The 17,937-nt window shown below is 28.2% G+C and overlaps 1 protein-coding gene across 2 annotated transcripts in view; it reads right to left on the bottom strand.

The window, feature by feature from the left end:
* Nucleotides 1-3,203: 3,203 nt before the first annotated feature.
* The window catches only part of Su(Tpl) (Suppressor of Triplolethal), a 101,144-nt gene continuing 86,410 nt past the window's right edge, over nucleotides 3,204-17,937 (bottom strand). For both annotated transcript variants that reach the window (XM_067052240.1, XM_067052241.1), the window contains 8 exons: nucleotides 17,537-17,661; nucleotides 17,005-17,121; nucleotides 15,423-15,620; nucleotides 12,643-12,713; nucleotides 12,100-12,256; nucleotides 11,346-11,645; nucleotides 9,965-10,136; nucleotides 3,204-8,140 (listed from right to left, as the gene is read on the bottom strand). In XM_067052240.1, the coding sequence (XP_066908341.1) occupies nucleotides 7,991-8,140; nucleotides 9,965-10,136; nucleotides 11,346-11,645; nucleotides 12,100-12,256; nucleotides 12,643-12,713; nucleotides 15,423-15,620; nucleotides 17,005-17,121; nucleotides 17,537-17,661 (1,290 nt within the window). In that variant the 3' untranslated portion in view covers nucleotides 3,204-7,990. The remainder of the gene's footprint in view (nucleotides 8,141-9,964; nucleotides 10,137-11,345; nucleotides 11,646-12,099; nucleotides 12,257-12,642; nucleotides 12,714-15,422; nucleotides 15,621-17,004; nucleotides 17,122-17,536; nucleotides 17,662-17,937) is intronic.

The following is a 17,937-nucleotide window of genomic DNA, read 5'->3' as shown; positions in this document are numbered from 1 at the left end:
CACTTACCTCAACATTAGTGATAATTATAACAGAGGTAAGTTGGTAAGTTCACATATTACTTTCACTTACCTGAACCGTAGTGATAATTATAACAGAGGTAAGTCGGTAAGCTCACATACCTCACCGTAGTGATAATTATATCAGAGGTAAGTTCACATATTACTTTCACTTATCTCAACCGTAGTGATAATTATAACAAAGGTATGTTCACATATTAATTTCACTTACCTCAACCGTAGGGATAATTATAATAGAGGTAAGTCCGTAAGTTCACATATTACTTTCACTTATCTTAACCTTAGTGATAATTATAACAGAGGTAAGTCGGTAAGTTCACATATTACTTTCACTTACCTCAACCGTAGTGATAATTATAACAAAGGTAAGTTCGCATATTAATTTCACTTACCTCAACCGTAGGGATAATTATAACAGAGGTAAGTCGGTAAGTTCACAAATTAATTTCACTTACCTCAACCGTAGTAATAATGATAATAGAGGTAGGACGGTAAGTTTACATATTACTTTCACTTACCTCAACGTTGGTGATAATTATAACAGAGGTAATTAAAAGGAAGTTCTTCCTGAAAATTAATCATCTGAATTACATATATCTTTGGTCCACCTTTTCATCAAATCTTCTTTTTGTGGGTTTAAAATAAATTCTTATTCCATTATATTATTTTTTTACCATGATATGCGTAAGTAGCCATTTAATAATTATCTTTTATCTCTCTACTCTTAAACATGACTGGTCATCATTTCTACATTTATATTTACTTTTGGACCTCTCTTCACATTTTTAAAAGACTAGTATGTTAGTAATAAAACTACTTGGCTCAACATTTCATATTATTTTCATCCACAATTATTATTTCATGAACAATTATAATGTTCTTTAGACTTTTAAGCCTGTTTACTTTTTTTCTATTGAAAAATGTATATCAGAGATGGATAAAGTTTGAACTCAGAATTACAATAATAGAAGAATAAATTCCATACTACTACTAGAGAGAGGGCACTTTAACTTTCCTCCTAAAACAGAATTTTCCAAAATCTTTCACCCTTCTTGGTCAAGATAAATTTTGCAGCAACTTTTTTCAGGCTAAAAACAATTTTCTGTCCTCTTGTCGAGCTACTAAAAATTATCCTTTAAGATGTTAAGTATGCAAGAAAAGAAGAAAAACAGTGCAAAGTAAATGCTATAACTAACTGTGTATTTGCTATTTTGTTTTTTCTTTCCTTTTTTTACTTTCACTTGCCTATACATGGAATATATAATAAGGGTTAGCATTGTGATCATGCAAAATTTTGAATTAGAGTTTTCAACAGAAATATATTTCTGGTCCCTTAAGTCTGAAAAACCTGTGAGTCTGAGCTTAATTCCAACGATTTTGATTAAACTTGCCACATCAATGTACAATTAGATGGTTTTAATTATCTTCTAGATCTTATCACATTGGAATAGTCTGACAGGGCTTAAAGAACGAATATTTAAAAATCTTTTTCTCTTAAATGCCTTTAATTTTCTTTATTTGAAAAAAGAAAAAGAAAGATAACTATCAACAATAATAAACAATAGAAAATAAAAAATATTAAAGATTTTTATGAATAAATAAAGAAGAAAAAAATTGAAATGTCCAATCAGGAAAAGCCGAGATCTTATCTTTTCAGATTGCATTACAGCTTTAATATCTTTTGTTAAACTGTTTTATTCCTGACAGGAACAAAATCTATATTTGTTTTATAACCACCTCGAGTAAAAAAAAAATAAAGAATTTTTTCATAATTTTTGCTTTTCTGGTTTTAGGACTTTTTTTAAATTGCAAAAATTGCACCAATCTGCACAAAATTTAGTGATGTATGTAGGGTGCAAAGTGAAAGTTGTGTGATGCACCGCACCAGATTTTTAATATGTTATAGCACCCTTGGCATAAGCTTGGGGGTGCCCTGAGGTTTCACAGCACCCAGTTTGGGAACCACTGTCCTAATGGCTGATATTGGAAATAATAACTTGAGAGGAAGGATTAATTTTTTTTTTAAATTTAAGTACCTCATCTCGAACAATAATTTAATATAAAATGTATTTTTTTTTTCTTTAAATTTAAGTACCTTGCCTAAACAAAAAATATATTTACCTACTGAAAAAAAAGAAGTTTTGTAGGCATTAATAAAGATATTCTTTTCAAAGGATTTTTCTACCTCTTAGTTATTATACTGCCAATGGTTTCATTCAATAAAGTGTGAATTTAGTATTTTTACTTCTTTTTCATTCCATAATCAGAGTAAATCATGCAAGTTACTGAAACCTCGGGACACCGTCATGATATTAACGAGTAAGATTTTGGCTACTTACCAATTCTTTATTATTTTATGATTAAACAACATTTCAAATGAAGTATCTAAAGATATCCAATATTTTTTATACATTTTTAAAGGTGTGTCACCTGTTGGCGACTATAGGCACTGGAGGATTAAATAAAATTTTTCTGTCTAGAAAAATGAAATTTTAGCTGAATCAAATTGTAACCTTATTAGTGTCTGATCTGTCAACAATGACTGTTGTATTTTCTTCACCTCTAAAACTTATAGAATTTAGATAAAGCTATTTCAGATTTATTTAAGACATGAAAAAAACCTTAAGGGAGAGTTTTTCTTTCAGCAGAGGCTCAACACATAACAATTTTGTTTTTAGTATAATCAATTCTTAACTCTCTTAAAATGAAATCTTTAACCACAGATAATCTCAACTTATCCTTGAATGTCATTTTAAATATTAAAACTAGAACAGCTTTCATGAGTCTAAATAATTATTAATGAATTTTTAAGACAAATATATACGACATAAGAGATACAATTTTCATCAATAATTTAAAACAACGTAATTTTAAACTTTTATTTGGTCTTCATTTAGCCCATAAAAAAAAATCCAATCATGATCATTTTAATAAATAATAAATGGATAGATAATTCTGTATTCTAATCTTAAGAAAAGAGTGAGGTCTTGAGTGGGTTGGTGATAAAAGATTGAAGGATCAAAAGATAAAAGGTGAGAATCCCTGACAATATATACTTATAATCAATGATACAATCAGAAAAAATAATACAGTCTCTGGTTTTGGCTCACCAACACACAATAGTTACTGGCTTTTTATAATTAATTTAAAATATAAAAATTTATGGGACAAAAACTAATTATAAATATTTTGTTTTAAAAAAAAACGTATTAAGTTTTTGTATATATTTGTCAAAAAATAGTAATAAACAGATTTTTAAAACTTGCTTTGCTGTATTTATTAACGTGTAATTGTTTTGTTTCTTTTTCTTTTTACTACATAACCAACATTTGGCACTCACTTAAACATAAAACGAAATTTCATTTTATTTCCTTATTATGTTATCACTTAACATTACATATAAATTTAATTGCGGAAAGTGTTATCTCACAAACATGATACACTACTTAAAATATACAATAGTTTCCAAAGGTAACAAGAAAATATAATCATCAGGACATAAAAAGATGATATTAATTAAGAAATAAATAAATAAAAAAATAAATTAAAAAAACAAAACAAGGTTTGCATTAAGTAAATGGTTAAATCTGTACACTGCTTGTATCGTTTAATAATGTTCCAACTTTATTTTCGATTCCTTTTTCTTTATAATTATACTCTTTTTCTTCTGATGATAGATAGGAACCTATACTAATATTTAGGGCGATAATATTTATATATATATATTACATTTTATACAAATAAAAAATAAAATATATCTGTTTCTTGGCATTTTCCTGAAATATATACACTGTGCTTCTTGAACAATTAATTTTACGTGTTATAACAAAGATTGAGCTTCAATAATTTGTATATACATCAACATTATTGGAATCGTGATATAAATTAATAAAAATAATTATTCATGGAAACAAAATAATTTACAAAAACTAAAAATATACAACCTTTAAAACAACACATAACAGGAAAGAAAAATTAAATCATAACAAGTACTTCATCGAAAATAAACAAAACAATTACAATTGAACAAAAGGAATATGTTATCTAAAAAATGAGGAGTGTTAATGCAATTCCTCAATAAAGACAATTATTTTTTTTCCTTTTTCACTTTTTTTTTTTTTTACCTAAATGCCTACAAAATAACAACGAATAAACATTTGTTTAAATATAATATATAAATACAGGTATATGATTTGGTTACATGTTTTTAATTTTTTTGCTAGAGTATTATTAAAATTGGTACTTTAATAGGCCTAACTAAATTTTATACAATTACATATTCAACTCCTCATTTTAACCTAAAAAGTACTGGCTTTTAATTCAATTTATTTCCTTCCTTTCTCTTATTTTTTTTTTCTCGTAGAGATAACGGATAACCATAAAACTAGACAATTCATAAAAAATAGGGATTAACATTGTATCTTTATAAATTAAACTATATTAATGAAAAAAAAAAATGCAGAAATTCTAAAAGTCATCAAATCAGTTCCGGGTCATTGCCAAAAAAAGCGATCATTAATCTATAAAATTACACTAATTACTGTAATAAATTGCGAGGTCACAGCAGATGTCACAACAAAGATCAGCTTTTCAACGATACAAACATCTTTGAATCCTAATATCAGATCATTTATGACAATAGTGATGCTGTGACAAGATAAGGATTGTTTATTCGAGTAGTAAAGTAGTCCATAATAAAACATGATAAACAATAGAATATTTATCCAAACATTTTTTCTAATTTAGTACTGAAAAATTCAAATTAAACAACAATCCAATGATTTAAAAAAAAAAAAAACATGCATATATCATTTTGTAGGTACATAAATCAAACATGTTTAATAATAAATGAAATAAAAATTATATACATACGGACAAATTTGAACTAAACAGTATCAATAAACCCCTGGCAAAGGAGGAATGAGCAACACTCAAAATAGTTGTAGGCTAATAACAATATTCCAATCATGAATCACAGTCAATAATAGAAACCATACACCCTATGTTTACTTTATACTAAGGTATAGGTTATATGAGTAACCCAGGGAGGTTATCCTACAATAATTTACAATAAATGTTTTGCTAATGACTTAAATTTGATATATACATACAAAATGTATGTGTATATATACATTAGCTATTATTGGTTGAATAGACACGCCATTGTGAGGTATATTTCAAGTACACTTATACTGGGAAAATTAATCCATCTTACACCCACATACATGAAGTATAATAGAAAAAAAAAAGAATGAGGAATGAACTGTATACATATATCTATATATTTTTAAAAGTTAATTTTGTAAATTTATATAATACTTAAATCCAACGAGAATCGAAGCACTCAGTCTTGCTAGGTGTACAATTCGTGAGAAAATAAACCAAATTTATCTTACTACAAAGATAAAATTTGGCAGGCATCAAAAGAGGCACATTGAGACTAATGCAATAAAAAATATATATGGATGAAAACTAATATCAATAAAGCAATTAACATTAAACAATCATACAAAACAGTTTTCCATTCCTGTCATGTTATGGTTAGTATGAAAGAAGATACTTTTAAATTTTCATCTGTTTTTGATGGTAGTTAACACTCACTCACAGAGACAATGGGTAACGACTATTTTAATTGAAAAATATAATAATGAATAGAAACTTTTAACCCTCAGTCAGGCATGGCTCATCATCTTAAAAAAGCTCAAATAATTTTTTTTAAGTGTTATCAAAAGTTTCTTTGTAATCCATTTACAACTTTTTCTAAAACTGCATTGACATTTGAGTTACTAAGAAATTGTCAGAATAAACCCATCCCTGTTACTTTTTCTTAAAAAAAAAAAAAATTATACAAATAAAACTGATTTTGAATAGTATGTATATAAAAAAATAAAAACGATTAAAATTTGGTAAGAATGAATGTCTAATAGACCATATGAAAGCGTTGATGATGAAGAGAGAAAAAATATTGCTACCATATATGAGAAATATATATTATGTACCTCAAAAAACTGAATTAAAAACTAATGCTTTGCCTCACATTTCTGCTTCGATTGTATTACCAGAGTCATCACGTGTTCAAGTTGATCGATATTTATTTATTGGCGGTTTACTCTTTTAATATTTCTTGAAGGTATAAGATATAAATATAAATATAGACATTAATGTTTATTTTATATTTAAATTTTTAACTAAAGAAAATTTCCATTTATACTTGAAGATATTTTAATGTTTTAATCAATAAATAAGGGTTAAATTGAAAACTGTTTTTTAATAAAAAATATACCTAATTTTAAAATGTATATTCTTTAAATAATTGATTTTAGGACAAACTGAGTTATATGATACTGATTAACTGTACCCGACAGAGAGTTAAAATTTAAAAAAAAAAATTTAAATTTTAATATATTTCTCCTCATAGTAATTTTTATTTCTAAACTTATAATATATATAAAGCACAATGGCATTAATCCAACAACCATTACAAAACAAAAACATACAAATATATATTATATATATATAAAAATCAACTTCAACAAACTAGCATTAATAATTTAGAAAATAATTAGATGAGGAATCTCTGGTGGCAGCTATAAATATTGTATCAAATACACTTTATTATACCATAAATTCATACATATCATTTATTAACATCATACAAATCACCATACCCCACACATTTCCATATAGTTATATTTAATTATTGTGGAAATTAAAATATTCTGGTCTCGGCAAATATGGAATAGACCAAAAAGTTCTTTCTGCTTATTACCACTATATAAAAATACAAAACTATTATATTCTTTTTTAATTTCACGTTAATCCAATTCCCTGATAAAATATTTCATTTTTTTTTCATGTATATTCTAAACCAATATAAAATTTATTGCAGCAATAAAACAGTTAACATTGCCAAAGGAAAAAAATAACATCAAACACTTACGACAGAATATGTACTTGGTCATTACTTTTTTATTTATTCATTTTTTTTTTGTTACTTTTGCATTCACTATTCTTGTAAAATCACAATTATAATCGTAATAGAAGGAGGTGATAAACAGAAGAGCACTATCAGTCAGTATGAATGCTATAATTGACTATAGACCGAGGAAGCATCAACTTTTTAAAAATACGAAACTAAATAAGACAAAAAATTATCAACATATTTATTTGTCAATACTATCATGTTATATTACTAATTTGATAAAATGAAAGATTTTCGATAGCAAATTAAATATTTTTTTCTACGGAGTTTATCCAATGTTAACAGTTTTAAACAGTTAATATCCAAAAAATAGAATATAAAGTAATGTCAGAAATAACAACATTAATAAGAACAAAATGTATATCAACTGGTTCCATGATGAGCAAATTAACAATATTTTTAGGCCAGGAATTAATAATAATTACAAACAAAAATACCCTTCCTTAAAAAAAAAAAAATATCTATTAGGTAACATCACAATAATATTAACAAATAAACCAATTGATACTATTTTGCTACTTAATTTCACTATAGTTAAGAATTTTAATATACATATGGACTGCAAAGATAATATCTTAATCAACACACGATGATAAATGCAAAAACAAAATAATACAGCATAAAAGCACTTAGGTAGAGAATATTCGCTACAATATATGTATATAACTAACAAAAGTATTTTATAATTTAGTATTTTATAAATCTAAATTTGCACCTTGTTTTTTTTTTTTATATATACCACAGAATACATTACGAGTCTCCATTTTATTGTTTTTTTTTTTTTAGTTTTTAAAACAATTTTTCAGCCTAGTTTTATACAAGACATCGGAGAAAAATATACATATATATATATAAATTTCATAAAGGTGTTAGAAACTAGAGAGATCTCTCGGGAAAGAGAGACAAGAGATAATTTTTTTACTGACATCAAGTGAGATCTGCTATCTTGGCGTCATAATATGGATATGTGTGGGCGGAATCGTACTATGGCTACGAGTACTGTTTTTCGTCATATTCCATTACAAGGCGCTTGATGTGGGACAGTTTTTCATGAAGATAGTGGAACCTTCTTTTGGCATCCTGATGCCTGGTATTTCTATTATTTTCTTCATACTCCCTCATTATTTGTTCTTTAATGCGCTGTAACAAAAAAATTAGAATGAATAATCTATGAATTAAAGTTTTAAAAAATAACTAAAATTAAAATTTGCATTTTTGATGTTTTATAAATGGCTTTTTGTATAGTTAATAGTATTTCATTAAATAATAAATAAAATATGTATTGTATGTGGTTATGATAAATACCCAATGCAGGCTAGAACACTAGAGATAGATTGTTGTACGTCTCACACGTTGCTCTAAGCCAACCTTTTTATAAACAACTGATGGGCAATAGGTAAAAGATTTATCTGGTTTACATATACAATATAAATAAGTCAATAAAATAAATTTGGAACCAAGTACAATAATAAAGAAAGACTGGAAATTTCAAAACCAGGCTTGACTCGTGGATTTGGTGGGGGATAGAACAAGCAGATCTGCTAAATGATCTCAGGATTTTACCATACCCATATCACTGCTACTGAAAGCCAATAGAGGCTCAGCTAGGGTTCATACTTAACCTTCAACATATAGGCAATGAGTGGAGAATTTTACGAATGTAAGGATTCTCTTAGTTATATTTTACAAAAATTTTCGAGGCACTTTTATTTAAATCTTTGATAAGGATTTCAGGAGTTCCTCAAAATGTCATACTTGAATTAAATTATTCTCAGTAAACTCTTGTAAACAGTGAAAAAATATTTTTACCCTCTTTCTCACTGGAAATAAATTTATTACAATAGAATATTTAGTGGAAATGATTTACCTTAAGATGACAGACATTCTGGCCAACCTAATAAAATTTATGATGACCAAATAAAAGATAAAATTTATGATGACCAACTAAATAGGACAATCATTCAAGTTGTCCAGCATTCACTAGGCCCATCCAACCTTACGAAAAGTAAAAAAGCCTTATAGAGTTAATTTTTCAAGCTGATTGCTTTTAACTTCTAACTTTTTTTGATTTACGGTTTTGCTGCTGTAAGAAAGATTTATAAATTTTTGCAAAAATATAAGTTCAAAAGGATAAAAAATAAATAAATAAAATATTTGACTAATCCTGATGAAAGGGTAGAAACAAAGCAAAGAACAGGCGAGGAAAGAACCTGCCTGGACTTCACTAGTTTAGCAGCTAAGGTATGTGTGTGTACAGAGTACAAGCAGATCAGATGAAGACAAAAAAAAAAAATTGATATAGCAATCGGTATATTGGCAATAATGCAGCAGTCAGATATGAGATCAGTAAGATGGATTTTATTGAGTTTTGTTGCATGATAAAATTTTTGAAGTTTTATTTTAAAAGTTTCAAAATTTATTGCTATAATAGTAATAATGAAAATGCCTAGAGGTAATTAATTTCTGAGAAAAATAAGGCACTGAAATCTTGATTTTTTGGGAGAGATTTAAAGGTTTTAATGCTACATTACTGGTTCACAATTGGCCGACAGGTTAAAAGTATCACGGTATCATATTTAGGACTTTATAAATTATCAGACCGAAGTTGTATTTAAAAAGAAGGGGGGATTAACAGAAAAAAGAATGTAGGCACACATTAAGAGAGTTAGTACACTTTCTTTCTAGACTGCGCCTCTGACCAACTTTTCCATAATGGAAAATTAAAGTTTTTTTAAAGGTTTTAGTTGAATAAAAAAAACCTTATCAAATACTGACTGTGATAAAGTGGACAGAGTTAGGCAGAACTATTATTAATTAATTTAGTAGGAAATTAGTAAATTAAGGCTTTTATTTGCGATCTTCCAAAAATTATCTTGTAATTATATAACTGAAAAGCTCTTAAAATATTATTTATACTTTTCATCAAGAAAGAATAATGTATGTAAAGGATTCTAAATATATTACCTGCCAACCTTCACTGCCTTTTTCCTCTTTTTTCAATTGCTCTTGGAGCAATGTGAATTTCTTGGAAACTTGTTCAACCTGTGAATGTAATCGCTTATATTCACTATAATTAGCGTTAAAGTCTTCCTTATATTTCCGCCTCTGGTCTACATCTTTTATCGTTGTATAATCACTGCAATCACAAATTTATCTACAATAATTATTAACAAATAAAAATAGTAATAGTAACATTAACAACAAAAAAATTCTTTAATTTTTATAGCCATGAACAAAAACCAATAGAGCTCTGCAATTAATAAACTATAAAGTCTTTGAAATTACTGGGTATTAAACAATGCCAATCTTCCATCTGGTAACTACTAACAACTCTTAATAACCTTTCAAGTAGTAAAACATTTTATTATTTCTTGCCTATTCTATGAATACATTCTTTAATATTAAAATTGATGCATTATTAATAAAATTACTTAGGTGTCAAAATTCATGAATCTGTGATTTGCGAAACCTTATTAAAACAAAGAGATCAATTTTTTGTAAAACAACAATCTATACCGAATCATATTTGTTCAAGACAACCCGAAATGAATAATAATTAAAATATGACTGACTCTGAACCTGTTATGTAACAAATTAAGACAACAAAAGTCATTATAAAATTTAATTTAAATTCTCTTGATTTTATGAGATTTCTCAAATCAATGAACGTCACGGAAATGAGGAAAATAGTAATTACCAAAATTACTTGAAAAGACTAATAATGAAAAGGTGACAGATTTTGAACCTGTTATTTAATCAATTAAGGTAATAAAAGTCAGGATCACATTTAAATTTGCTTGACTTCAGAGTTTTTCAAATTGATCAACTTTATGAAATAAAAAAAATATAAAAAAAGACTGATAAATCTAGCACGATAATATAAATAAATTAAAATAGATCAATAGGAATAATTTAATTTAAGCCCTATATAATCTAATGGCATTAATATATTATAAAGACTTTTGCTACATTGCCATTCACATCCTTCAATATTAATTTGAAGTCTCAAATACTTTTAAGCAGTATTATGATATTTCTATTCGAAAGTTTTGTTTTAACTTAATGCTTTATTCGTGAAAAACCATTAAATTTTAAAATCATTACTTTTAATCAACAAAAAACTAAAACTTTAAACATTTTTCCGGTGAAGTTCAAAGATAAACCAAAAGGGAATCCCTTAGGCTAAATGAAAAAAAAAATTATCTTACAAAATAAGAATAATTTAACGTAATTTCATAAAGAATAATTAATTTCACATAATTTCCTGGAGCAAATGAAAATATAATCAATTAAAATAGGATCTATTAGACATAATAGAGCTCAATTAAAAAAAAAAAATACTCACATGCGGTACTTGGGTAAATCAGGAGGCGGTGGATGTTTAGGTGGTGGTGGAGAGGTGTCCTGTGGTGGCGTAGGTGGTGAAGGGTGAGGCAAACCACGTGGAGGAACATTAGTGGCTGGTGGAACTACAGGTCGTTTGTAGTGGGATATCCTCTGCCTCTTGACGAGAAGACCGTCGGCCCCATCGTAATATCCAGGCCTTTTCGATGGCTCAGTCGCCGATGGGGGGCTTCCAGGATGAATGGAATTTGGTGATTGAGAATCAGAACTGCCGGGAGGAGTTAAGTTCTCTGGTTTCCGCCTGATAAGAAATCGGCAACATTTACATTATTTATGGTTTCCATGTAATATAAAAAGAATTTTTGAATGTAAATTGATCAATTATATAGAACTGAAGGATAAAATAATACAAGAAGCAGCCAGAAGGAACTCAAATTAATAAAAAACTTTTATTTATTAATTAGAAAGTCAATGTATGCATGAAGATATCGATTTACTTTAAATTATTTTTCTATATAAATAAACTTCACCATTAATAGGTTCACCACTTTTATATATATATGCAAAATAACACTACATTTGTATTTGTATATTTACAGTGATTGTTTACCTTTATGCCTCTTTCCAAACTTGTATTATTTTATTTACTTCATCAGGGTATCATCTCTTTGTTTGTTTACTTCATTGAATTATTTTTCTTTTCCGTTGGTTTCATTAATCTAAATTTAAATGAATGAAAGGAAAAAAATAGGTACCTTTTGAGCATCTGCTTATCCTGTTCAGAATAAAAAGGCCAGTCTTCCTGTACATCATTCCAAACATGACGCATTAAATGATATGTGTTGTCTTTAATTGTGGCAACACTCAAAATTGTATTCATTAAATTAGACCTATCTTTTTCTTTTACTCCATCTGAAAAAAAATGAAGAAAAATTAATGGATTTTATTTTTATAGAACTACACGAGGACAGTTATGTATCTAAAATTATAATAAGAAAATAGTGTCTTTAATAATATAAATTATAAAAAAAAAAAATGTCCAGAACCTATTGATTAATACAGAATTAATAAAAAGTAAACTGTAAAACATTTTCATTCTGAAAGTTGCACAAAATAAAAATTGATAGAAGAAGAAGAAGTAGAAGGGAATTGTTAATCCAGATTATAATAATCGTTGAATACTTGGGATTTACAAAAAATTATAAACAGAATGAAAATAATAACTAAATACACTTACATTCTCAATTTATAATAAGAATATGTCTTAAAATCCAAATATTTTATGAATACTCAATTACCTCTATTCAATGTTGCATAAAGTTCAGGTTTCTTATATGGCCTTACAGCTAGTAGGTGAATTATCCTATCTCTGTAACAAAAATATAAACCATAAATATCTAAATAGTTTAGCAACGATATAAGATACATCTTTTTAACAAAAATACAGTATAAATCGATTATAACGAACTTCAGGGGATGGTAAAATTTTATATCTTATAAGGAATGTTAACTTTAACAAATACATGGCTTATAGTGTACAGTTCATTATATCTCAACATCACATCCCATTCATACACATATACATGGTGAAATTTTCAAGAGTAATTTAAAAATGATTTTTTAATGTATTTAAGGGAGGATAAAATTCTAACCAGCTAAAGGTATTTGTTAGCATACTCTTAACAATGGATTCATTGAAATATTATTGTTGATGGTCAAACTAATTGTAAGACAAAACATTAATAAAAATGTAACATATGTTTTACAACAATGAACATGGAAAAATATAACTGCAGTTTTCACCTATAGCAATATTTCAATCAGTTTTTTTTTTGGTGAGAATTTTATTCTTAATTGACATCTCTCATTTGCTTTGCCCATGATTATCCAATAATGGGTACATTATTGTTTGAATAAACTTAAAAGCATCATGTCCAGGTTGTTGTTTCAAGTTATCTTCCCTGTGTTTTTAAAAATCCCTGCTATAGTGAAACGAGAAGTCCTTAATTCACTAATGAAGCTACTAACAATATTCCTCATTTCGATGAGAAAAATTATTCCAAATTTTTTCGCAACAAAAAACGAATGACAAGGCATTGTTAGTGGTTACAAAAATGAAACAGACACAAGTGTATGTTTCTCAAGGGAGAAAAGTTCAAAAAGAAGGAACTTTTCTCTTTTATACTTTAGGAAACTTTTCTCTATTGAACTTTTATAAACTCCTTACTGCTAAGAGGCTTAATGAAAACTGCATTATAGGCAGCTGTGTGCATTGAATCTACTTATAACCAATCTCTACATTATATACAGCAGAGCTGGGCAAAAAGTAGCTATAGTTGAAACTAATAGCTAATTTTTGCGCAGCTCTGATATACAATTTAATCTTACAAAAAAAAAAAACCAGGCATTATTTTATCAACGACTTTTTACAGGGCCCCAGATCTTGTATGCTACAACCAATTGTTTTTCATAACCTGTATCGTTATAAACGATTTGTACTGTATTTGAGTTAGTTTGCCGAGGAAGAAGATAAAATTACTTACTACAGTACACGCATAATTTATTCTATCAACATCAAAACAAATATAAGGAGATGGAACTACATCTTTTCAAACATATCTTTTACATATAAGATGTAAAAAAAAAAAACTTTGGGAAATCAATGTTACAAAGCTCACCATCATTACTCACAACCATCATTTACCGCCAGAACCCCCCACACCTCTCGCCAGCTCGCAGATTGGATCCTCTTCAGCAATTCACCACTATGACAAGGTCGGACTGGATTTCTGTCATTATGCAGTATATATATCACATGGTATAATGAGTTGAAGAAATGATGTGATAAGCAAATAAACAACCACTCAACCTAAATATATGTTTAATGATGTTGAGATAATGATAGTTACACTTATTTTTCCATACTAAAACTAAAATTGGTAAATCCTCCTAATGATTCTGTAAATTTTCAGCAATTAATAATTTAAGTTGAACTATATGTGTTAAAAATTCATTAGAATTCATATAAATTAATAAATATGACCAATTTTAATTTGAACATCATAATGTAGAATTTTTATGTGAATAGGGTGTTTTCTTCATAAGAGGAAGATAGTCGGGTATATATCCTCACACTTCTATGAGTTAGAAACCACTCCACTATATGTCTCGATGGTAAATTATAAGTACAATAGATTTATAGACCTCTCTAATTATAGCTCTTTTATACTATTAAATGCTTATTTAAAATAGAAGAACAAATTTGTATGAGGAGATATGAAGCTCTAACATATACGGCGAGGTCCCAGCAAGCTTGCTTCAGAATTCCGTTGGTTCAAAACCCACCAGGATCAATTAATATTTATTTCTTAGAGACCCTCAGAAATAAATCCTGATATTCCCAGCCTGAGACTATAAAAGTCTTCAGTGGAAGGCTTAAGCAAAAAAGCTCTTGTAACTTAGACTATTTGTATGTATTATTTGTTATGTAAAGTTATTAACAGAAAGGATACTGTTTCATAACAGAAAATTTGTGCTTTTGTCCCTTAGCTTATAAAATTCTAAACTTTCCCAGGTCTGGTAGACAATCTGCTATTAAAATATCTTTAATAAATTTTAATAGCTAAATATAAAAAATGATTTCACATAAAAGACAATTATTTATTCTAATCAATTATTGATCTTAGATGAATTTCCGATTATTGGTTTTAAACATTTTTAACACTTTAAATAGTGTGAAGTTTGAGTAAATGGGCTAAAAGAGATTTTACAACACAAAAAGTTAACCTCATGGAAATTATATGTATAGAATGTTAAAATAAAGAAAAGTATGGCAAATAATGAAACTGAAAACTAATCTGATATTTACAAAACCATTAAGATGGTAAATAATTAAATGCAAAAGGAGGTAATGATTAAGAATAAAAGTTATAATATAAGGGGATGGCGGGGGGAGTAGTTCACTAATTACACCCCCAACCATCTTCTTCTAATATAATATTCACGATCAACAGAAAACACATCATTTTAAAAATTTAATGAATCTTAAAATAAAATAACTTATTTAAAAGTTGCTTACCTTATTGGCCTCTTCATGAGGTCAGGGTTCCCCGGCTTTTGGGCCTGATTATTGCCTTGGGGTTTAGTATGGGGTGCGGGTGGCGTAGTAACAGCTGGTAAACTTCTCCTAGCAGCGAGACCACCACCATTTACCATTTTGCTCCTAACTTTCACTCGTCGACCAATACCAGTCTTATCAAGTTCTATCTCTCGAGTGCTAAAATTAAATTATAATGGTCATGGATATATATAGATAGGTTTGGAGGCTAGTGTTACTGTTAAAAAATCACAGAAGCCATATTGTTTTATAATCATATACTTCACTTCAGCGCACTGCATTGAAATTATGTTCACTGAGGACCCAAACTTTTGCCTATTTTTTTAAGGAGCTGAGAATGCAGAGCATATTCTATGCAATATGAACTAGCTGCTTTAATCTGACTACCAAATTGGAGATTACTACAGAAAATGAAATAGCAGAAATAAATCCTATAAAAATTGTACATTGCACTGAAATTTAATGAGGATCTACAGGGCATATATCTGATCACACTAGTTCCAAGCAAACAAAAAAGAAAAGAAACCCAAACCCATAAATATGTGCTTAAATAAATAATACATAAAGTAAACGTGATGTGAGTTACAGTATAATGGCTTGATACAGTCTAGTAGAGAACTTACCCATTGATAAAACTCCAATAACATTTCCGCATTACAAGGCCATCTTCTGTTCGCATACCTAGAAGGATTACCAGGAATTGAAGGGAGACCAAGTTTAGAAACAAGTGGATTTGGATGGTTAGGAAACTTATGGAAGGATTGGTATGTCGTTCTGGGCAAATCGGCAGCATATGGAACAGTGAGGTCATTTTGGATGTTTTATTTGTGACAAAAGAAGGAGCATTGGGTATTTTATGAAGGGTTTTGGATTGGGTACAAGAGGAATTTGATGGTTTTAGCGAAGCCCCAAAGCTCAGCACCGTAAGTACAAATAGGCATTATTATAGTCATGTAAAAAGTTTGTTATAATTAATTCGAAGTTTAGACCTTTTGTCAAGTAAGTGATGTAATAGTTGGGATTGACAAGCAGTTTCCTATCTTTTCAATCTTGTATGAGGATTCCAAGTTAGTCTTAAGTCCATATATAGTTCAAGGTAGCAGGTCTGTTAGACAGGGGTGAATGGAGTATTATTAAATGATATTGCAGCCCAGGAAATTCACAGAAGTTAGATTAATGTATATTTTCTTCATCTTTACTTTTAAAGTCAAGTGATAAAAGAAATCAAACTAGATAAATCAGCAAGGAAATAATAATATGATTGTTTCTAGATACCAATGAGACATTCAATAATATCTTTCATTGACCACAAAATGAAAAGAATAAGGGCAGTACCCCATCTCTAAAAGAGAAAGTAAGAACAGCAATAAACTAGGTTACTCCGAAAAAAATAAATAAGAAAAAAAGGAGCTATAAAATGAAAGAAATTAAGAGATTAACAGAGGATTTTAGTGAAAATTTTTCTGATTTATAAAACTATAAACTAAATTAAAAAAAAAAAATAGATATATAAAAAGTAAAACAGAAAAAAACAATTATTTACCAATTTTCTTTCTGCTGCTTTTCTGCAGCCTGCATCCTACTCCTGGTGGTTTCGTAAACATCATCATTGGCTTGTACCCGCATTTTACAAGGCAGCGATCCAACAGTTTCCAAACTTCTGTAAAAATACAAAGCAATTTTAAGGCTAAAATCATTAAGGTATTAAAATTGGAAAAAATCATAGATATTTACTATAATGATATAGACTCTTCTCTTTGATATTATCCTATTAAAAGGAACAAAATAAATATATGATAAGGAAATGAATAAAAGGATTTTTTTTTAATAGTAAAAGCAACCTGAGTTTTTTTTGAGTCAGGCTGAAAGACTTAACAATACTGACTGTGAATCAAGTTCTGTATAATAGCAATAAATATACAAACATAGGCTCAGGAAATTTATTGTTTTTAAAAAAATATTCAAGTATTGAAAAGATGGTATAATACAAGCATATAGATAAAACCTGTTGAAAATAAAAATAAAAAATAATTTTAAATATTTATTATAAATTTTAAAATGCATCATAAAATTACCTCTGTCCAGAGTGCCGTATACACTCGAAGGAACCCTGTGGTCCTTCAATATCAGAGTTATTGGAAAGACTGAATTTGAACGCTGACCTAGATCGTGGTGATTGGCCATTTGGAAAACTGAGGTGCTAAAATAGCAACAGAAAAATAAAATTAGTATATTTATATATAAAAATAATAAATCTCTTTACTAAATAATTCAAAAACACTATCCAAAATTATAGTCTCAAAACATTTATTTCATTCACACGTCCAACGTTTCGGCCAATTCGGCCATCTTCAGGGACAATCTCAAATTACTATGAGTCATATCATCCAACCATTTAAAAAAAACTCCATACAGGCCATTCTGCCCAGGTCAAAACATTAATATCTAATATGTCAAAATTACATTAAAAATCACA

Source organism: Halyomorpha halys, unplaced genomic scaffold (assembly GCF_000696795.3).
Source record: "Halyomorpha halys isolate HHAL.00 unplaced genomic scaffold, Hhal_1.1 Scaffold433.1, whole genome shotgun sequence".
Classification (NCBI taxonomy): domain Eukaryota; kingdom Metazoa; phylum Arthropoda; class Insecta; order Hemiptera; family Pentatomidae; genus Halyomorpha; species Halyomorpha halys.
The sequence above is the reverse complement of the archived record's forward strand: the minus strand, read 5'-3'. Positions and strand labels throughout refer to the sequence as shown.